At 54.2% G+C, this 22244-nt stretch overlaps 1 protein-coding gene across 1 annotated transcript; it reads left to right on the top strand.

The window, feature by feature from the left end:
• The first annotated feature begins 14024 nt into the window (after positions 1-14024).
• On the top strand, positions 14025-21776 carry RBM15 (RNA binding motif protein 15). Its single transcript, XM_057404349.1, has one exon. The coding sequence runs from the start codon at positions 14102-14104 to the stop codon at positions 16970-16972; it is 2871 nt and encodes a 956-aa protein (XP_057260332.1). The 5' UTR covers positions 14025-14101; the 3' UTR covers positions 16973-21776.
• The last annotated feature ends 468 nt before the right edge of the window (positions 21777-22244 follow it).

Below are 22244 nucleotides of genomic sequence, written 5' to 3'. Positions count from 1 at the left end.
TGGGTACCAGGTTGTGAAGTGCTGTTCCAAGGCGGTGGTTCTGTTGGCATCCCCCCTTGGAGGCATTTTGGGGGTTGGATGTGCTGTCTGCGTGGAGGGTTTGCTAAGCTGGTGGTGCAGGGTGGCAGGAGGTCTTGGCCTTGCTGTGAGGCAAAGGAGCGGTGTGGTGCTGAGGAGGAGATGGGTTTGGGTTTGCTCTCCTGGAATGGTGGCACCAGGAATTTACCCCCTATCTCCATCAGCAGATCATCATACACATGTTGGGACTGTTCTTTTCTGCCCAGAGGCACCTCTGGGGGGCTTTGCCAGGGGCAGGTGGTCTCTAGCCCACAGTGGGGGAGCAGAAATGCTCTAAGAGGACCTGAGGATTGAGAAGATTGCTTAGGATCACTCTGCAGAACCGTTCTGCCTTGGTTTGCCCATGGCTACGTTGGCCACAAGAGTCTCCGTGGGGAGGAGACTGAACCATCGCTGTTCTCCGTTATCTTCCAGCTTGGCAAATCTCCCCTTTCCTACCTGCTGCTGCATCCATCTTGGAAATGTATAGGATTTCTCCTGCTTGTCCCCAGCCCTGTTGCATGTTGAACCCATGGAGCTGGTCTCTGCTATATTGTCCTCAGAAGTGACGTGCTGCTTTGGGCATGAGTTTTCCAAGCAAGCTTCATCCTCGAACACATTTCGATCCAAGCTGGAGCCTCCATTTCTTCCCAGTTGGTTTCCCTTTACTATCATGGGACTTCCATGAGGTGACCCAGCATGTAGAAACCTAGAAAACCCAGCCTGGGACTGCCTGTAGGTGCTGCAATGGAGCTGAAGTGAAGCAGGTAATCACGATGATATAAAGCACCAAGCAAGGGCCAGGTTTTGGATTTGGCCAGCCCATCACTGCATCCATGCATGGGGCTGCTGGATCTGTAAGGGCAGATCTATGGGTGATGTGTAACATGGTGCATCTGGGTTGGGATGGATCATAGAATCATCAGGGACACCTCACACAAAACCAGGTCACCCAAGGCCTTGTCCAACCTGGCCTTGAACACTGCCAGGGATGGAACATTCACAACCTCCCTGGGCAACCCATTCCAGTGCCTCACCACGCTCACAGTAAAGAACTTCTTCCTTAGATCCAGTCTAAACTTCCCCTGTTTCAGTTTGAACCCGTTACCCCTTGTCCTGTCACTACAGTCCCTGATGAAGAGTCCCTCCCCAGCATCCCTATAGGCCCCCTTCAGATACTGGAAGGCTTGAGTTGCTTCTGGGACCAGAAGGGCTCCCCACATCCAGAGCTCCTGGTGAGATCCCATCCTGCAGCAGGATCTGGTTGGCTTCACAGGGAGATGGAGCAGAGATTTCACCAGGCCATAGACAGAGCCACAAACCCCTGTTGCAATGGGGTACGTTGAGGCCATGTACTCTGCAACGTGGTTTGGTACTTGGATTTTTCAAACCCCAACAAATCTCAGTTTTCAAAGCTCAGTTTGTGCTTTTCCCATCCTTCACCTGGGGATGAAAAATGAAATCCCATCTGCAGCAAAACTGCTTCGGGTTCTCAGAGGTGTTTTCATTACACGGGAAATGGCTGTTTCGAGCCCCATGTCCCCCGAGCAAGCTCCAAGCTGAGAAATGGTTCCAACCAAAATGCTCTTCACTGCAGCATTTTTCAGCCTGATTGATTCAGATTTTTGCCCAAGCAGTGAAAACGCTTCTTTTGATCTAAAAACTGTTGGCATTGGCTTTCTCTAATTGAAACCCATTTCTGCTTTCATCAATAATTGTTCTCCCATCTCTAGCCTGCACTCAGCATGACTGAAACAGCTCCTGTCCAACGGGTTATTCCAGGATTAGGAACAGGCGACACGATGAGCTTTTATCTCTGTTCATGGTGAATTTAGACAGACTTGTTCCTATTCAAGGCTGTGTTCAGAAATTGTCTGTTTTCCTTGTTCTGGGGAATAAAAGAGGGAGAAAAGTCACATTTTGGCCCAGCTTCCCAGTTTTGTGTCATCCTGGAAATGGTGCCTTTCCCCATGGTGTCAAGGGGGTACTACGAGAAGGACTTTGGTGTCTGAGGTTCATGGGTGAGCTCTTGGATCTTGGCCTTGGCCAGTGTTTGGTGTGGGTTAGTAGAGAGCTAATACCCTGGCACTTGTTGTGCGGCAGGAGCATGGCAGGAGCTTCCCAAGGAGTCCCCCATGTCCCTGGGCTTGGGGACCCTGTGCTGGGGCCGTGCTCTTAACCCTGCCACATGCTCAGTGGTACAAAAGGGCATTTTCTGTTTGGATCTCGGAGGCTGCATGAAACAAATCACCTCCTATCACTGCTGCTCATCTGGGCTGCTCCATCACCAGCCCTTTGTGTTCTCCCGGGTGAGCAAGGCTTCACCTTTGCTTTCTGCTCAAGGAAAGTTCAATTTCTGGGACAGCCTGGAGCAAAAAGAGCCCAAACCAAACCCCAAACCCCAAACAAATTGTAGCGCTCCAGGTATCTGCTGCCTTGAGGTCAGCGACCCGGCTCAGTTCTCCACAGGACTCCTTTGGGAGAGCATGGATGACTTGTGCAGCTTCATCCCCAGCACCAATGGGAAGCAGGGATGGTCAGGCAGGGATGAGCACACTATGAAGTGAGGAGATGTGTTATAAACCTGATGCATTTAAGCCTTGATGGGGAAATATCACCCTATTTGCACCAGAGCATCATGTCCTTGCTTGTGCATGGAGACTGCAGGAGGTTTAGCCAAGGGGAAGAAGGGAGAAGCCTGAAGAGCAGCCTGCAGTAGGGATGCTCTGGTTCCATCCAGACTGCAAGCAAAGGGAAGGTCAGTGGTGTCCAAACAGCTTTGCCAGGCTGTGGCAGCACCTCCCAGGGTCAGCATCCCCTTTGAATGTGTTCCCTTGGTCTCTCTCTGTGGAACCCCCACACTCCAGCCTCTGCTTTGCATTTATAGCTGCCATTGGCAGCTCTGTTTGTTATTTTCTGCTGTTCATGTCAAGAAAATAAAGCAGCAGCTGACACCATCTCGCTGTTTGTGGAAGGAAACTATTTAGGGACATAACTAGTGGGTTTTGGAGAACTCACCATACCGGGAGAGCCGTGGTTCCTTCCAGCCTCGCATCTGCCCAGCTCCCTGCCAGCCAGCTCTGCTTAACAGGATGCTTTTAATGGGATGTTAATGACTCCAAAATAAATACCACGGAGCAATTTTGGAGCACAATAATTGGGAATCAGCTGGAGCTGGAGCCTGTTTGTGCTTCCCAAGTGCTTGTCCCTCTTGGAGAAGGACGTCACGTTCCCATCACTGGTTTAAACATGTCCTCGGTGCTGACTAGGGTGTTGAAAGCCAGTGTAAGCTGATGAGCTTGGCAGGGCTGGGTTTTGGGGGGAGAAATGGCCTTTTAAGAGGCTGGGGAGAACTGAACCCCCCCTTCAGAGCAGCACTTTGGAAGCGATTGGGGAGAAGCTGGGAGAGGTGCAGATTCTCCTCTTTGGTCTGGATTCTGGCTGTGATGGGGCAGAAATGTGTTGGTTCTGCACAGCATAATGAATGCTCCTGTACCCCAGGAGATGATCGGTAGAAGTTGGGGGTGAATGGCAAGGAGCCCCGCTGTGCCCCCATCCTCTGCTAAATCCCATCAGGAGAGACTGGGGGCTAACTGTACGTGGTCGTGGAGCTGCTGCTCCGCTCTCAGCAGCATCCACTGCTCCTTACTTGCAATTCATGGGCTTTTTGCTTCTAAATTTAGCCCTTTTGGGGCAGGATGGGTATGGCGGAAGGTTGATGGGGGGAGAAGGAGGGGAAGCATTTCTCTCTCCAGGTCTATTGTCTAATCAAAGGGAGCCCGACTTGAAAGGCTTCACAGCGCAGGGCTGACAGGGAACATGCATCATTAAAGATGCTCAAGTGCCTCCGTTCCCCAGCACCTCTTTGAAATCGCTGCTGCCTTGCCCGGCCTCGGGGGGAGCCGCCTTGTGCCGCTGCCGCGTCCCCTTCCCAGGTACCACAGCAGGGACCCGGCTCCTGCGAAAAGCGATTTGAATGCAGGAGCTCTCCAGGCTGCAGGCATCTCCCCGTCCCGAGATGCAGCACTAGGAATTGTCTTGTTCGCACGTTCGCCCCTCTCCCCATTTCCCCCTGGACTTGCACTGGTACCAGCAAACGCTCTGGGGGTAAACAAGCCCCCTTTGGTCTCAGGGATGCTTTTATCTCTCATATAAGAAAACAGCCTTGTCCTACAACAACTGTTCCCAGAAAGCCAGCAGGAGGGAGGTGATGCACGTGTTGGGGGTCAGCTCTTAAAGCTGCTTATTCGGGTCAGGACCCACTTCTCTACCCTCTGATTGGGGCATTATGGGGCCAGGATGCTCTGCCAAAGGATCTGTTGGTGGCTGGGAGGGAAGAGCTGTGGGTGCGGAGGCTGGGAGGGAGCCGCAGGGGCTGTGGGTGCTCTCGGGCACTCGGAGAAGCGCGTTGAGCCCACACGGAGGATGCTGCTCCCGGCAAATCGATGCTAATCCCGTTGTCTCTGCTGCAGAGACGGCACCGCCCCGGCAGGCTGAGGCGGGGGCAGGCGGAGACACACGAGCCTGTACATCAGGATGTCTCCTGTGCCTCCGGGGCACGTTGGGTCCCCCACTGCTGCTCAAAAGAGGTGCAAAGGGGATCCCCAACTTCCACAGTGGGCAGGGAGCTGCCGGTGCTGTTGAGGGCAAGTCTGTCACGGGCACAGTCCATGCCCATCCCTCTCAAACCCTCACCAGGAGAAAGGAAGAAAGAGAAGTTTCTTAGCGAGCCACATCCCTCTTGCTCCTGGCTCTTCCTCCCATGTTTCCGTGCTGCTTTTCCCCTCTGGTTTTGCAGCCTGCAGGACAAACCCATCTCCTCAGCAGGAGCCCACACTTCATCCTGCCTCAGCACCCCGTTGCTGACTGCATTTCCATGGAATCAGCATCTTCCGAGGTTCAAGAAGAAGTGTTTTCTGGGTTTCTCCCCCCTGTTTCCCCTGTGGAGGATGCAGGTGGGTGGGTTTTGCCTGCTCTGATTGGAATTTGGGTCAGTGTGTCCTGCCTGGCTATCGGCCCTCTGAATCCCTGCCCTGAGCTGCTGCTTTGTGCTGGTATGACACCGAGTGGCTCCCCAAGAGCTCAGCCTCGGTGGGACCATGCACTCAGGGGGTCTAATGGGGGAGATTAAAATTGCTGGGAGAGATGGGAATGACGTTTGGCATGAGCCCATTGCTCTGAGCAGGTTCACGGATGCAGGTGGGAGAGAAGCAAATCGCCAGCCACGGCTTCTGCCACCGAGGTTTAAACCTCGGGCTTAACTCCCAGCCTTGATGTCCCAAATCCCGGCTGTTGACGTGCCCTGCCGCTTCCCAAAGGCTGCTTTGCCTTTTCCTTTTGGCTGATGCTTCTCTTTGTGGCTGGGGGAGACCATTGCGCTCCCTAACTTTGACTTCCTGCATCAGACGGGCCATGAAGTGCTGCGTGGTGCTAAGCCTTGCTGTTAGCATTCATTGCTGCGGAGGGAGCAGGCACGGCAAGCGCGGCTCCGTGGGGACGGGGGAGCTTTTTAAAGCCATCACCTACGGCCACGCAACCTGTTATGAAAACTCTCTGCATAACCAGGATGGATTTGTTATGTGCGACAGGGGATGGGGGTAATTACAGGGAAATCACCATCTCTTGGCTGATAAGAGCCTGATGGGCTTGCTCTGGGAATTAGGGGGTCAGCGCAGTTGTTGTAGGTGGTTCCCCCCCCTCCCAGAGTGGGTTGGCAATCCAAGGGGCTGCCTGCCTCTCCTCAGGGGCACAGAGACGTGCTGGGTTAATGCCTGGCTAGGGAACAGAACACTTGATCATACCTTTGCCTGCTTGCTCTGCATTCACCCCCGGGCTCTGGGGAGGGGTTCGGCTCAGCTCTGCCTCCTTTGCCCCTGCCCACCAGCGTGGCCAGGAGGGCACGGGTGGGTTTTAGCACTGGGAGCTCCAATCTGGCCAGGACCTCGCTGTGGCAGGGGTTTGATGGGTGTAAAACAGGACCTGTGTGGCTAAGCTTTGGGTTTGGGTGGAAGGCGAGAGCCAGGAGGTGCTTTGATATGGGGGAAAGTCCTCGAGGTGGGGAAGAGCTGGAAGCATGATGAAGGCTTGGGTGGAAGTGCAGTCTGGGGAGCACTGCTTGGGGGGGAGTTTAGGAAGGGATTAATGGGCACCATGATCATTGGGATGTCCCCATGGACACGAGGAAGAGGGGATTTAGCCTGGTACAGCACAGAAGCCACAGTCCCTTTGGTCTTCATCTCTCCCTTCTGCTCAGCAGCTTCCCTGTACCCCATCCCACCCCTCTCCTACCCACCTCAGCCCCATTCTCTTGGTCGGGACATCCCCTGCCCTGTAGTTCTTGGGGCACAGCACCACTGAGTGACCGTGCCACTACTTCTAACTATGCCAGTACCTGCCCTTGGTCAACCCAACCACCCAAGGTAAAGATCTCAAGAGCTTCTGCAAGACCAAACCGAGTTGCAAAGAGGTTTTGCTGCATTTAGGTATGGTTTTTTCCTCCCTCCTGCACAGAGAAGCTTGGGGAGGAGAAAGGACAAAAGCACCTGAGGAGCCTTTGGGGCTGGATCTAGGCTCTGGGCAGTGTGGGGACCTCACCTGCTGCTGGAGAAGGGCAGTGCAGGGATGGGAGACCAGGCTGACCTCATGGAGACATCCACAGACTGGATTCCCTCCTTTCTGACTTGGTTCAAATGAAGCCATCTGCCCCCATGAAAGGGTGAATTCCCTCTGCTGCTGCCTGTGTCCCTGTGGGGACAGTGGCTGGAGGAGCAGGGGGAGATGGTGAATGACACCCATGGAAGCGGGTGCCATCTCCCCTTCTGCATCGCAGGGATCAGCCCCATGCAAACCGGAGCTGGTCACCTGGGAAGGTCACAGCCCGGCTGCTGGTGCTGGAGGAGGGCTCGGGACTGGTCTCTAATCCATCCAATGAAGCTGAGCGTGGTGTGACCTTCCTTGGCGCGTGTCCTTGGGAGTCCTTTTCCGGATGGCAGCGCCTGGTTGAGTGTGAGAGCTCTGACAGTGATGCCGCAGCTTGGAGGATGGGAGGGATGCAGGGGCCGGGATGAAGGCTCTGGAGCTGCCATGGGGAACAGCAATGCAGGGAGGGCTGAAGCAGGACCTGGATTAGCTCAGGGTGGGATCTAGCTTGATTTCTGCCTCTGGAAGTGGTGCCTGCAGAGGGGGGAGATGCGCACTGCTCTGGTGGCTGAGGGAGGAACTTCCCCCTTGGAGTCCAGCTTGGAAAGACCTTCCTGGTCCTCCAGGGATGGCTTCAGAGGAGAAGCCTGCTCTGGGAGAGCACCTCCAGTCGAGGTGGGGGAGACTGTGCTCCCTCGGGGCAATGTGGGGCCAGTATCAAACCCTGCTGTGGGTTCCCAGCTGGGTACGCTCATCGTGGGGCTGCATCCTCTGGAAGGATCCCACATCCACCCTGTGCTGAAATACAGACACAGGAGTTGATGGAGCATCTCCAGGGCTGAACGTGCAACAGGGCTTTCAAAGGACCTTGGCTGAGAAGTCTCATTTACAGCTCATGCAGCTTAGTTTACTGTGAATGCTCCAAGCGTGGTGGTAATTGCAGAGCGAAGGTTACCAGCAGCCTCTACCTTGGGATCATTGGGATCACCAGGGAAGAGTAACTGGGGGGGGGGGGGGGTTCTTCATGCTTTCTGGAGGGATTCAGAGCAAAATGGAAGCTCTCAGTGTCCTCAGCCCCCGGGATGTGCTTGCTCCTGTGCGTGTGGATCCTGCCTCATGGGATGCTTGGGAGGACCCTGATGGGTGAATCTCATCAGTGATACCCTGGATGGTGCAGATGCAGGTTAAAATCCTGCCCTGGGGATGAGGGAGTGCCCTGGGAGATGGGACCTCTGCAGGGACCCAGTATCTCCCTGGGATCCCCATTTCCTGCTTTCCTCAGTGCTCGTCTGTATTTTCTGAGGGAAGGCAGGGATGGGAACACCACACAGAAGGAACAGGAGCATTTCTCCCTTTCCTGTTCAAGCCTGCAAACAATCCTGCTGCTCCCCACTCCGGCCACCCAAAGGAGCCAGGCAAAATCCCCACAGCCACATTCCTTAGGGAATGCCCAAAGCAAAGCAGTCGGGATCTGCTGCAGGGGGAGCTGGGATGGAGCTGGGAGTTAAGGGACAGATGGTGAGGGTGAGGGGCAGAGCCTGAAGGGCTGGGAAGATGAATGAGCCCAAGATGAACGACTGTGGCATCCCAAGGGCATCAGTGGGAAGAGGATGGGGAAGGAGACGGTGGCAGAGAGGAAAGGGTTAACCCAGCAAAGCAGTTTCTCCTCAGCAGCAAAGGTTTGGGGTTTCCACTCAGTTTTCCTTCCCTCCTGGCAGTGTTGAGGTGCAATAACCCCACGTTATTGCAGATGGACACACGTCCCTTCCCCTAAGGAACACCACCCCTTCCATCTGCAGGGTCTATGCGTGGCTCACGGCCAGGAGGCACCAGGGGCCTTGTTACCTCCAGCAATGGGTGATTATCTGCATGTGTCAGACGGGGGGGAATTGAGGATGTGAAGCAGTGAAGTGGTTTGGCCCAGGGTGGAAGGTAAATTGGGGTTTGGGCTATGGGTGGCCCCACTGTTTGCTCGCGACAAGCTGGCTGCAGCAGGGATGTGTCTTTGCTTTTGAGCAGGTTGGCCTAAAGCATCAGCACTGTGAGCACATCCCACCCTGACCATGCAAGCTGAATCTAGTTTAAGACTCCAGAGGGGCCAAAAGCTCCACTGGGTGCCTGGGTAGGGCTACAGATGGGAATATTCCACCCTGGTTGCTCTTGGCCGGTGATGAGCAGCGTAATAATGATAAGCGGGATGGACCCTGATGTGCTTTGCCCCCAGCTGCTATTCTCAGCTGTGGCTGCTCTTTTTTGAGCTGGTTTTTGTCCTCAGCCAGTCAGGCACCCATCAACCAGACAGGAAAGATGAAAATGAGCTCCCGTCCTCTGCAGAGGAGAAGATCAGGGAGAGACAACGGAAGAAAAGTGAGGGAAATGAAGCAGAAATAGCTCCAGGGGTCATTTAAAAATATCCCCATGCCTCCCTTAAATACATCTTCAGTCAGGATTCATGGTCCGTGCTTGAGGGAGCTCCAGGCACCAAATGTGCAGAGTGGTTCTTGATAAAGACCCACGGCATCTAGCACAGCTTAGAGGGAAAGGAGGCTTGCGGGATGGAGATGAGGTTCCTCTCAACCACCCTCCTGTGCCCATCAGCTGCACCCGCACTGCATGAAGCCAGGCGTTGAGCCTTTTGGGTCTCTCAACCAAGGTTCTTTTCCATCAACAGCCCAAATCCAGGCTCCTGCTGATGGAGCAGGGCTGGCAATGCAACCCTCTGATGGGTTCTCACCAGCCTGCGTGCAGCAGCTTTGTGCTGCCTCCACCCTGTCCAGTTGGTTTTCCTCCTTTGGAAGTAACCTGCCCTGGTCCCTCCGCCCGGGTGAGGACAGCCCAGCTTGGGTCCTTGTCCCCATGAAGGCTGGGAGCCAACAAGGAGGTGTTGGACTGAGCCCAGCTCTTCTGGAAGTGAACTGCTGATGCACCAGACAGAGGGATAGAGAGGCACAGAATTCCATCTGTAACACAGTGCCCATGAGGGGACATGAGTGGCAGGTTTGGTTCCACAGGAAGAAGAGCATGAAGCCACCACAGTGATGCTGCTGTGTGTGAAGGAGCCAGGAGCAGCTCTATGTCCCTCACACCAGCTGGTCCATTGGCATTGAGATCCCAAAGTGTTTCCCAGCTCTCAGTCCTTTAGAAGCAAGAAGATCCCCTTGTTCCTAGGAGCTAAAGACCCCTCTGGAGAGCAGCTCTCACTGCTCAGTCCCAGCTCTACCCCAGGAGCTTCATGATCAGCCAGAGCCCATGAATTATTCACCACCCCTTGGTGTGGAGCATCCCGTTACACTGCGGACAAGGGTCTCCTTGAGCAGCAAAGCCTTGCCCAGAGCTATCAGTTGGAAACCCAAGACGTCGAGGGAGTTCAGCTCGCACGTTCCTTCCTCTGGTCCAGGACTGCTCTGATGGCAAAGTCAGGCTGGGTTTTGACTTTGGAGCCCCGAACGAAGGTTGACGGGTGTCTCCTTACAGACCTGCGGGCTTTATTGATTGTCTCCTGCCTGAGTTTCCACCCTGCCCAGGTTGTAGCTGCTCCCCTCGAGGTGACAAATGGAGCTGTCAGCCTATGGTGTAGTTTAATTGCCATCTTTCCCTCCTGCTTAGTAGCACGAAGACGTGATGAACCTGTGCTGGAGTACCTGGGATGCGCTGGTGGGCATTTGGTGCTTGGTGGGGGCATCGTCCATCGCAGTCTACCTGGCACAGAAAACCCCCTCTGAAAACCCCCAGTGTGGGGAAACAGGCACTGGAGCTGGGTAGGAGGTGGGAGATCGCTCACGGGTGACAGGGAAAAGAAAGTAGTGTTGGGCTGCCTGGGCATGGCAGGGATGGTGGGGTGGGAAGGGGGTAACTAGGGAAAAACCAGGGCGTTTTGTGGTCGGCACGTGAGTCCTCCAGGCACCTTCTGGGCTCCTCGCATTTCAGCACAACACCTTTGTCACTTGGGAAGCAGCTGGGAGGGAGGGAAGATGTCGTGAAGACTTGGTCTCTGCTCCCCTAGGGCTGCAGGTGAAGATGCCCTGAGGGGCCAGGAGAGGCTGTGCTGTTCGGTGGGACACTCTCCGCTCCCACTGCTGCTGGAGCACGGCACAGGGAAGAGCTGCGAGATGTGACAACCACCACCCTGAGGACTAAAGGGAGATGTGGGATGGTGGGAAACAAGGTTCAGATCCTTTCAGGGGCAGAAGAGAGGTGCAAGGTGCCATCTCCTTGGTCCCCTGTGTGAGCACTGGGCTCTCACCAGCTCCTGCCCAGCTTCTCCCTTCCCTTGTGCAGTAGAAAGCAAAACTGGGCTCCTCTGAGCACAGGCAGTGATTGGAAGGCAAAGGAACCAGCTTGCAGATGGACTGGAGGTGACGCGAGCCAAACCACCTGAAGCCCATGGATATACACAGCTCCGCAGGGCTCTGCTTGGCTCCCTCGGGCTGCATCCCTGCAGGAGGAGCCCTGCCACGAGGGACCAGGGACGGGCATCCAGAACCAGGTGCCTACATCCTGTAGGAACATCCGTGTGCTGAGCAGGGCCATTTCCCTCTGTACCTCGGGGGTTTATTCTTGCCTCTCCGTTAATCTCTGACTCTCGGGTGGAAGCCGCAGCGTGGGGCCGGAGCCCATTCCTGAGCTGCAGTTGCCCTCTGCCGGCAGCGGGACGGGCACGGAGCGAGGAGAGCCCCGGGACGTGGTGCTGCGATGCCCGTGGCAGGAGGATGGGGAGCACCGGGGGGGCCTGGGGCTGCTCCTTGTGAGGATGCTCCAGGAGGCCGATGGGGCGCAGGGATCACCCTGCTCGGGGAACCGCTGCAAAAGCCGTCCCCAAAGTCCTTGGAGCAAAGGGAGCCTGGTTTAGGCAGTGGTTAACACCAGCAGAGGCACAGAGGGGAGGGGGAAGAGGCTTGACCCCATCTCGCTGCCTGCGAGTGCTGGATGCTGCTTTCCCGGCTGCAGGAAGGAATCTGCTCTGTGCTGGCTCCCCTCGAGCTGCCCCTGGTCGGCTGCCAAACCTCACCCCGCAGGGTGGGTGCTCTCCAGTTGGGTTTCTTGATCCTGGTGGCAAAGGCGAGGGCTGCGCTGCTGTGGGGGTCAGCAGGAGAAGCGCTTTTGCCTTCCCCCCCCCGGGTCAGAGTGTGCGAGAGCTCACGTCTGGGCTGGCAGCTCCCGTCCCGGGAGGGCTCTTGTGGCCTCGCCTGAGTGAAGCTAATGTATTCCAGCGTCTCTAATGGGCAGCTAGGAGACAAGCACCGCTCCAGGAAGAAAGGCAGCTCGCCTGAATGCAGAGCTGCAACCAAGCAAGTCCCTCCCCAGCTGAGATGCTCTCAAACCTGCCTGTGTTGATGGGCTTTGGGATCCTGCCAGGGAGCTTCTCCTCCTCCATCATTGACCTGTTCCTCTGCGATCATAGAATCCCAGAATGGTTTGGATTGGAAGGGGCCTTAAAGCTCCTCCAGCTCCAGCCCCTGCCACGGGCAGGGACCCCTTCCATAGAGCAGCTTGCTCCAAGCCCCTGTGTCCAACCTGGCCTTGAACACTGCCAGGGATGGGGCAGCCACAGCTTCTCTGGGCACCCTGTGCCAGCGCCTCAGCACCCTCACAGGGAAGAGCTTCTGCCTTAGATCCAACCTGAACTTCCCCTGTTTCAGTCTGAACCCATCACCCCTTGTCCTATCACTGCAGTCCCTGATGAAGAGTCCCTCTTCCCTCATCTCCAGCAGGGATTTGCAAGGCAGATGCACAGTTACCCCCCACCACCACCCCGAGAATCCTTTTTTTGCAGGAAACCAGCAGCTTTCTTTGGTTCTGCAACACAACACAAGTATCCTCCCGGATGAGCCCAGCTCCGCAGAGGGACCGGGGTGCCCAACTCCCATGGCCACCAAATGTAATTAGATGTGTATATCTAGGCCAGGGGCTCAAGGGCCAGTTGGCACCTTAATTATTCATACACATACATATAAGTGCAGACAGAGCGCTCTTTATCCAGCCTGGGCCTGGGGGGGGGGGGGGGGGGGGAGATTCCTGCTTACTCCAGGCCTTCTCTGGCAAAGCACGACCCTCTCTGGTGCTGTGTTGCCTTTTCCCAGTGCCACAGCCTGCTCCAAACTGCGAGTGCCCCCAACCCAAGGCACTGCAGAGATCCACATCGATGCTGCCTGATGCAGAGGTGCAAAAAGCCAGAAGGAGAAGAGCCTCCCCTTGGAAGGAGCGGGTCGGGAGGCTTGGAATCAGATGAAGTGCCTGTCAGGACACTGTCCCTGCAGGGATGTGCCCCAGCGCTCCCCCAAGGTGTCTTTTGCTCCGTGACTCATCAGCTGAGGAATTCCAATGCCTGTCTTTTGCTCCCAACCAACCCCAGGCACCACAAGGAAGCGGTTTGAGGACCTTGGTCTCTATCAGTAGCTCTTTACAAGTGATGCATTTCCTCCCGAGGCACTGGAGCTCTGCCAGGTTTTATCGGATGTAACCTCAAAGATGAAGCTGAAACGCGGCAAAATAAGGCTCTTGCTCTAGTGGAAGGTGCCCCTGCCCATGGCAGGGGGTGGAACTGGATGAGCTTATGGCCCCTTCCAACCCAAACCATTCCAAGGCTATGATAAGCTTCTCTGACCCACATCCACCTCATTGTTTCTGTCTTCCATATACCTGATGATAATCATCTCCACAGCACCCGTGTCATCGCGGGTCCATCTCTGTTACACCCATGGGGTTAACTCAGCGCTGTTACGTAGGAGGCTCTCATTTTCAGAAGCTCAATATGGATTTCAAACACAATTTCTATCACTCCCAGCTCTATATTTAGCCACCAGCTATTTACCCACCACTGAAAAGCCACCCACAGCTTCAGGAGCCTCTGTGCCGTCGCTGTCAGCAGCAGATGATATGACAGGCAGAAATGCAGCCTAATGGACTGCTATTAAAACCAAATCAGATTCAGTTCTCCCTGTGTTGGACTGAGCCGGTCCTGGGGAGCGATCTTGTTTCCATGGGGTGACACAGAGGCGCGAGGACATTTCTCTCCGAGGCATAGCAAGGGAACATTGCGCTTTCTCCTCCATGCACTTCAAACCACTTAGGCTGTGATTATAAAACAGGGCTCCTGGGGGCTGGAGCATCGCTGGATAAATGAGGTTCTGCTGCAGCGCGGCTGCAGGGCTGTGTTTTCCTCCTCAGGTACTGCTGGAGTTCATAGATCACAGAACCCCGCCTGGTTTGGGATGGAAGGGACCATAAAGCTCATCTAGTCCCACGGGCAGGGACCCCTTCCACTGGAGCAGCTTGCTCCAAGCCCCTGTGTCCAACCTGGCCTTGAGCACTGCCAGGGATGGGGCAGCCAGTGCGTGAGCGCGGCGGTCAGTCAGTCGGTGAGGCCGCCGGCGGGAGCAGGGCCGGGGCCCCGCCGCCCGCCGCCATGAAGGGCAAGGAGCGCTCGCCGGCCAAAGCCAAGCGTTCGCGGGGCGGCGGCGGCGAGGACTCGGCCGCCTCCTCCTCGTCGGCGCGGGGCGAGCGGAGCAGCAAGAAACCGAGCGGCTCCGGCGGCTCCAACGGCAGCGGCGGCAAAGCGGCGGCACCGGCGGCCTCCAACGACAGCAACAGCGGGAGCAGCCGGCGGGCCCCGCACGCGGACAAGGCCGGGCGCGCCGGCAGCCGCGAGTACGAGACCGGGACGGCGGCGGCGGGCGGCGGGGGCAGCCGGCATGGCTACGGCAGCGGGAAAGCGGCGGAGGCGTCGCGCAGCAGCAGCAGCCGCGGCGGAGGGGGTGAGTCCCGCGCTCCGGCAGCGGCCCCGTCCTCCTCCTCCTCCGAGTCGGGCGGCGGCGAGTACAAGACGCTGAAGATCAGCGAGCTGGGCTCGGCGCTGAGCGACGAGGCGGTGGAGGACGGGCTCTTCCACGAGTTCAAGCGCTTCGGCGACGTGAGCGTCAAAATCAGCCGCCTCCCGCCCGGCACCGGCGCCGCCGACGAGCGCGTGGCCTTCGTGAACTTCCGCCGGCCCGAGGACGCCCGCGCAGCCAAACACGCCCGCGGCCGCCTCGTGCTCTACGACCGCCCGCTCAAAATCGAAGCCGTCTACGTGGGGAGCGGCGCGGGGAGCAGCCGGCGCCGCGGCAGCCGCTCCCCGGCCCTGCTGGAGAAGGAGTCTCCCTATGGCACGGCAGCTGTAGGGGTGGCGGCGGCGGCGGCGGCAGCGGCCGTGCGGCACCCTCCGGCCGGGGCGACGCAGCGGGCGCTGTCCCCCGCGGGGAGCGGCGGGGCCCTGGGTTATCGAGACTACCGGCTGCAGCAGCTCGCCCTGGGCCGTTTGCCTCCTCCGCCCCCTCTGCCCAGGGAGCTGGAGAGGGAGAGGGACTACGGGGGTTTCTATGAAGCACGAGTGCGGCCGGCCTATGGGCTGGAGCGGGTGGCTGGTGTGGCGGCTGCCGGGGGCTTCCGTGGCGGAGGAGGTGGTGCTGGAGCTGCTGGCGAGGAGGAGATCAGCCCCGAGGACGACCAGCGAGCCAACCGCACCTTGTTCCTGGGCAACCTGGACATCACCGTGAGCGAGTCCGATTTACGCCGAGCTTTTGATCGCTTTGGGGTCATCACGGAGGTGGACATCAAAAGGCCGGGGCGTGGGCAGACCAGCACCTATGGGTTTCTTAAGTTTGAAAACCTGGACATGGCGCACCGGGCCAAGTTGGCCATGTCAGGAAAGGTGCTTCTCCGCAACCCCATCAAGATTGGGTATGGTAAAGCCACTCCGACCACCAGGCTCTGGGTGGGTGGCCTTGGGCCTTGGGTGCCCCTTGCTGCCCTGGCCAGGGAGTTTGATCGGTTTGGCACCATTCGCACTATTGATTACCGCAAAGGTGATTCTTGGGCTTATATCCAGTATGAGAGCCTGGACGCGGCGCAGGCTGCGTGCACCCACATGCGTGGTTTTCCTTTGGGTGGGCCGGATCGCCGGCTCCGCGTAGACTTTGCCGACACCGAGCATCGGTACCAGCAGCCCTACCTGCAGCCTCTGCCCTTGCCACCTCCCGCTCATTACGAGCTCGTGGCGGAGGCGGCTGCTTTTGGGGCTCACCGGGGAGCCCCACCTGATCCTCTTCGGGGGGCCCGGGACAGGACGCCACCGTTACTCTATAGAGACCGTGACAGAGACCTTTATCCCGAGACAGAGTGGGTGGCCCCTCCACCCCCTGTACGGGATAGGAGTAATCGGGCAGCTGCCTATGACCCACTGGAAAGCCTGGAGCGCCGCCGGGATGGTTGGTCCTTGGAGCGGGACCGAGGGGAGAGGGAGTTGGGCAGTAGTAGTAGGGATCAGCCTAGGAAACGGAGACTGGCGGAGGATGGAGGCCGGCACTTGGACCGCTCTCCAGACAGCGAGCGCTCTTCTTCCTCCCGTAAGCGTCACTGTTTAACCACAACCTCCCCTCCGGACCGCAGCCCCGAGCTCCTTGGAGGGAGGGAGCGTTACAGTAGTGACCCCGAGCGCTCCTCCTCTCGCTTGCTCCTCTTGGAGCGGCCTTCTCCTGTCCGGGAATCTCGCAGGGGCAGCCTGGAGCGGGGGCAGAACGAAAAGCGCGACCGCAAGAATTCCGCCGAACGGGAGCGGAAACATCGCGCTTCCGCGGCAGCCGCCGCGCAGGAGTGCAAAAGTCCAGCCAAAAAGGATGAACGTGCTACGGAAGGAGGTGGTGGAGGCTCCCGCCTCAAACCTCCTCCTCAGAAACAGCAGCAGGACGGGGCGGCGCAAGCCGGGGGAGCCCCTAAGCTGTGCTTGGCTTGGCAGGGGATGCTCCTGCTGAAGAACAGCAACTTCCCGTCCAACATGCATCTGCTTCAGGGGGACCTCGGTGTTGCCAGCAGCCTCCTCGTGGAGGGAGCGACTGGTGGGAAAGTGGCTCAGCTCAAGATCACCCAACGTCTTCGCCTGGACCAGCCCAAGCTGGACGAGGTCAATCGCCGCATCAAAGTGGCGGGTCCCAACGGCTATGCCATCCTTTTGGCTGTGCCTGGCGCATCAGACAGCCGCTCTGCAGCCGGAGCTAGCGAGGCTGCCACCACCTCCACCCAGAGGCCACTCAGGAATCTGGTGTCCTATCTAAAGCAAAAGCAGGCTGCTGGGGTGATCAGCCTCCCTGTGGGGGGTAACAAAGACAAGGAGAACAGCGGGGTCCTGCACGCTTTTCCACCCTGCGATTTCTCCCAGCAATTCCTGGACTCCACGGCCAAGGCGCTGGCCAAATCAGAGGACGACTATCTGGTCATGATCATTGTCCGTGGGGCATCCTAAGGCCCTCGTGTTCTCTGTACCCAACCCTGCCTCTTCTTCCACACAGGCCCCTCCAGCGTGTGCCAGGTGCTATGGGATACAGCCTTAGCCAGCCCTGCTGTTGTTTTAAATTAGATCTTGATTTGTAGGTGACTTTTTTTTGCCCTGCCCGTTTTTCTGTTACTATGTGTTTTGTTTCTATAAAGTTAGAAGCCAGAAAGGTTGGATAGCCGATAGCAAGAATAGGGTACTTTGGGAATCCCCTGGCGGTGGGGACAGCAGGGAGGTTCGGCCTGCTTTGATTTACAAAAAAAAAAAAAAAAAAGGAGAAAAAAAAAAAGAAAAAGAGAGAAGTGGGGGTGGAGAGACCCAAATTCACCTCTTCTTAATCTCGATTCGTGTCCTTTTTTCATTTCATGTATTTTAAAAGCTCATCCTCAGAGTTCCAAAACCTCAAAAGACCAGATTTAAAGCACTCAGTTGAAGTGGGAAACCCCCCCCATCTTTACTAACAGACTGGTGTCATGGTTTTGTTTTGGAGTCCTTGAAATTCCATTGTGGCCTCAGGTCCAGCGGCCCCATGGGGCGCGTGCAATCCCTCTCCTGAGTGGTTTTCCCTTTGAGTTGCATGGCTCCGGGTTGATGTCCTCCAGGGGAGCAGCACCTGCTCTCGGGTACACTGCAGAGCATTGAATTCCTCTTTATTGGGTGTGTGAGGATCTCATCCAGCCCCTCCAAATGCATGCACTGAAAGTATGCTTTTTTAACAAGGTGTATTCCTCCTATTGCCCTCGGTTCTGTTGTATCCCATAAATGCACTTTGGGTTTGTAGCAGTGGCAATGGTTGGTAAAGAGCGGAGGACTTTGTTACAAACCATGAATGTCTTGTGCTTCCTCTCATATGCAAGAAACAAGGAGGTGCTTTAAGAAATAACTTTAGTTCTGTCGTGGGCTTTTGGGTTTTACTGCCTTTTTTTGCCCCCTTTTCAAAGAGTTGCAGGTACAGCACGGTCTGGTTCCAGAGTGCAAACTCTGAGCAAGTGTGCTTCTCTCCAGAGATGGTTTTAATTCTGTGAGAAGTTAATTACAGGAAAGTTCTCATTAACATTTTACCTCGTTGTTAATAGCAAGGAACTGCTGTCTGCTGGGGACTTTTCAGGTACAGTACAGTGGGCATTACATGAGGTTTTAGCATTTTATAAGCATCTGGAGGAAAATGGGGTTTAGCATCTTGGAGAAGTATTAAAAATACTCCAAGATGCTGAGGTTTGAGCTCTCATTCCTGTGATTCTAGGAGGAAACTTTGCTTATCGTTTTCTAAAGAACTTAGTTCATTTTCCCTTAGGCTTTTCCCAACTCATTGGGCACTTTTCTTCATCTGCCTTGGCCACTGCTGATACAGGCATGAAGAAGGGATCTAAATCCCTGTTGTTTTGTTCAACAACTGAGGGGATGTTGCAGCTGGCTTCCAAACTGCAGTGTAAATCTGACTGTATCTATTTACAGGCCTCCAAATTGTAATCTTGCACTTAAACCCAGAATGTAGCCTTGCACTTAGCCATGTTTTCAGAGACTTGGGCAGTGTAAAAGTGATGCTGCTTTTCTCAGTCCATCCTCTCATGTATTCCTTGGGTAGCTGCTACCCTGTGTTTTCTGTTTCAACTTGCACCTCGAGAATCGAGTTCAAAATGCAGAATGGTGCAAATAGCAGATGAAGGAGGAACTTGAATGTATTTTATGGGCACAACATGAAGTGTGACCGTACTTGCTTGATATTCACTGTCACAAGATGAATTTCTGTGCTAAGCTTTACTGAACCACTCGTAACAGGGTGCTTTGCTTTAAGTGGGCTTCAGTTTCCTTTATCTGACTGAGAACTTGCACGTGGCAGCGTATCTTGAAACCAGATTTTGATTTTATAGCTACTTTTCTTTTTCTATGGAAACACAAAAGCCTCATTTAATGCTCTGAAATGTTTGAGGGTAAACTCCAGGATTTCTGGTTTGTCCTTCAGCGTGAATGTAAATCGGTCTCAGAATTCAGCTGTTCATCTTACTATTAACAATGAGAGTCTATCCAAATGACACTGGTAACTCGCATAATGATTTGTTTTGGAAGATACAACTTACTTACCACTTGTTGCAAAGAATGTCTGTTTTAATTCGAGCAGGTGCCTGTTGTGTGCCAGCGGCTTACCAACACTGCTGCGAACTCGCTTGAGGTGCTGAGGGGGTTTTCTCATTGCATCTGACCCAAGTCGCTTGCAAGCGTGGAGTTTTAAAGCCAACAAACTTGAACTGCTGGGAATTCAAACCTGCCCCAAATCAAAAAGTATGAAAGAAGCACTAATGTTTGTGTTCAACATTTACACTTGCTGAGGACAGTGTTTGTTATGCTGATATGCAGCAGGCACCTGCTTTTAAAACCTGTAAAACTTGGGGTCAACATGGCTTGTCAAAGCAAACTCGGTGTGGGAACCCTTTTGGAAAGAGCATCCTAGGTGCACTTCCCTTTTTCCTTGTAAAATAGAGGTGGTTGTACCTGCCACGGCCTTTCATGAGTCCAAATTGGGCTGTGCTGGAGGGTAAGAAGGACCAGGCGAGGCTGTATTTGACTCCAGGTTTTCTGGTTCCTTGCGGAGTACCTGCTTCTTTAAATCTGGTTGATTTGTGGTTGCTGCTCTGTTTTGTAAGCAAGGATTTTAACACCCTTTGAGGGTTCTTAAGTGTCCAAACTTAGTTGACTGGCAACATTTTGTTTCGCCAGCACTGAAGTTGACGTGCTGCCATCAAGGCTGGTGCAGCTTGGTTGGCTGTGCTTTTCTCTTAGGCTCTGAAGTGTGCACCATTGGAGTAACTGTCCACTAAACGTTGGCTTGGCCAGGGCTGAACAGAAGTAGAAGTGTAATACCACTTGTGTATAGAGCAAAACAGATGTAGCAGACTTCAGCTCTCTCACTGTGTTCAGCATTTACGTTGCTCTTAGCAGAGAGCTCAGTGTTTCTTCCACCGTTGTGTGCAGCTGCTGTTCCGCTATTTCATGCGTTTGTTGAATTAGCGTGGAAAAAGGATGTCCTTTTCCTGAATCATTTCATAGTTTTTGCTTTATGCTTTGGGGAAAGAACCTCAAATGACTCAGACTTTTGTTTAAGGTTTTATTACTGGCAGTTTTATTTTGCATTGGAAACTTTATGCAACTTCCTTGGCTGCCGGCCAGTGGCTTTGTTTGCTCCCGTCTCGTGTGCAGTCTGCTGTTCTCTGGGACTGCGGCGTGAACGCTGATGTTACCCTCAACTCCAGAGGTCTCAGGCTTCTGGGTTACAAATAGCATCGTAGAGAGAAGGGTGTTACATGCCAGGCTCACAAACCTCGCCTTCTCTCTTATTTTATCAACAAGGATGTTAAAGGATTGAAGTGTTTTGGTGCCTGGTGAGCGGAGAAGAGAGCGCTCTATTTCTTGCATTGGTTGAGGAGCCATCTGGTTGATGGTAACTGAAGTGAAAGGCCTTAAAGTATTAATGGGGAGGAGGGACTCAAAATTGGGAAGACAGGCTCAAAACTTCTGAGGACTCAGGGAAAAAAATGGCTTGGGAAATCACAGTTCCTGGCTTTAAGCAAACCAGTGTTGAGGGCAGTGCTCCTGGGGAGTCTGCTGTGTGCCTGTTGAAGTGGAAGACGTTCTTGCTGTTTGACTAATAGAGCTTTTGGGGTTCTTTCCCTTTTGTCTCTCCCCTTAGTACTTTCTGCAGATAGCACCAAAGGACACATATTCCAGTGAGTTATAAACGGAACGACTGGGTTGAGGTTTTGCATTAGGCTTAAAGCAGACCGTATGGTTTGGAGAATGGTTCATGGAATATTCAACTTCCCGCAGTTTTGATTGTGTGAAAATGATGGCTGAGAAATAGTACTTGAATAGTAACACTTCTGAAATCTATTAGGTGTGTCTTTGATTTAACCTTTTCTTTCATATTGGAGTTTTCTGCTGTTAGAATTCCACAGCAAAACGAGAACAAAAGGAACGTGGAACACTACATTTCCTATTTCTGTTGCAAAGTTGCCTTCAGGAATTGGTCTTTTGAGGAAAGCCAACTGAATTATCCCCAATTCCGTTGGTTTTTCTCTGGGTTAATTATTTTCATGTGTCCCATTAACTGTTACTGCAAGTTGAATAATCATCAGTACTGTAAGCCTAGTTTAACCTTGGTGCAAAAAGGAGCCCTGCACTACTTGTTCTGTGTCTATACCTAGGTGACTTCATTTCAAGGTTTCGTGCCCATGGGTGGTATTGGTGCTTTTTGAAGTCCAAGTAGAACATTCAGAAAGGCCTCATAGCTCTTTATATTCATCTGTATAATGTAGGGAGGGGAAAAAAGAAAAGAAGCAAATCTGTTGTATACATTTGTATTGAAATAACATTTTCTTTCCTCCTGCAAAGCAAAAGCTGGTGGACTGCAGAAGACAACCGCATGGGATACCAAGCTCTAATGGACCTTTGGGAAGAGAAGCTGTGGCTTATGTGGAATTTACATGGGCCTCTCGATGGAAGAAAGCTTATCTGTTTAGTATTTGTGCATTTTACTAAAATGGCAGCTTAAAAAAAAAAAAAAGTTGTGTATCTGCTATTGTGATGCCAATGCCCGTGTTTTAAGTGGAAAAAAAAAATGACCTCTTTGCTTTGTGCTGTGTACACAAGATTGCTGGAAAAGTAAAGGAATACCCTTTTTATGGCTCACACAGCTTAAAAGTAGCTGTCACTCAAAACATGCGCTCACAGTTGAGCTGATTTTGTTTCATTCTAAATAAATTGTTTCTTTTGAGGAAAAGTTGGTTTTTCTGCCTGGAAGTGAATTGACGACAAACGTTGTGACCCCCTTTGTTTGCAGCGGAGGGGTTCCGTGCTGCTGCTGCTGCTCACTGCTTGATCTCATAGTTGTGGGTCTTGAGCGAGAAGCGACGCTTTGGCCTTGACCAGCCTCGTGTACCCGAGCGGAAGGAATCTAGTTGATTGTCGTGCCGTGGCCCCCCCTTTGGCGGCAGTGAAAAAGGGGGGCACTTGCTGCTTTACTCCTCACCTTGACGGGGAAGCGGTGCTGATGCTGGCATGCAAGAAGCAGGGAAGCACCGCCCTGCATCTGAGAACGGTGGCCAAGTCTGGGGCTTCGCTGGTTCGAAGAGCTGGAGTTGCTGAATTTTAAGTTTGTGATTTCTTTTGTTCACCCACCACGTTTGGCTTTAGTTTTGATTCTGTCTTTTTTTGGTTGTTTTTGGTTGGTTTTTTTTGTTGTTGTTTT

Source organism: Pezoporus wallicus, unplaced genomic scaffold (assembly GCF_028554395.1).
Source record: "Pezoporus wallicus isolate ANWC-B61680 ecotype Strahan unplaced genomic scaffold, APGP_CSIRO_Pwel_v1 contig_5863, whole genome shotgun sequence".
Classification (NCBI taxonomy): Eukaryota; Metazoa; Chordata; class Aves; order Psittaciformes; family Psittacidae; genus Pezoporus; species Pezoporus wallicus.
The sequence above is the reverse complement of the archived record's forward strand: the minus strand, read 5'-3'. Positions and strand labels throughout refer to the sequence as shown.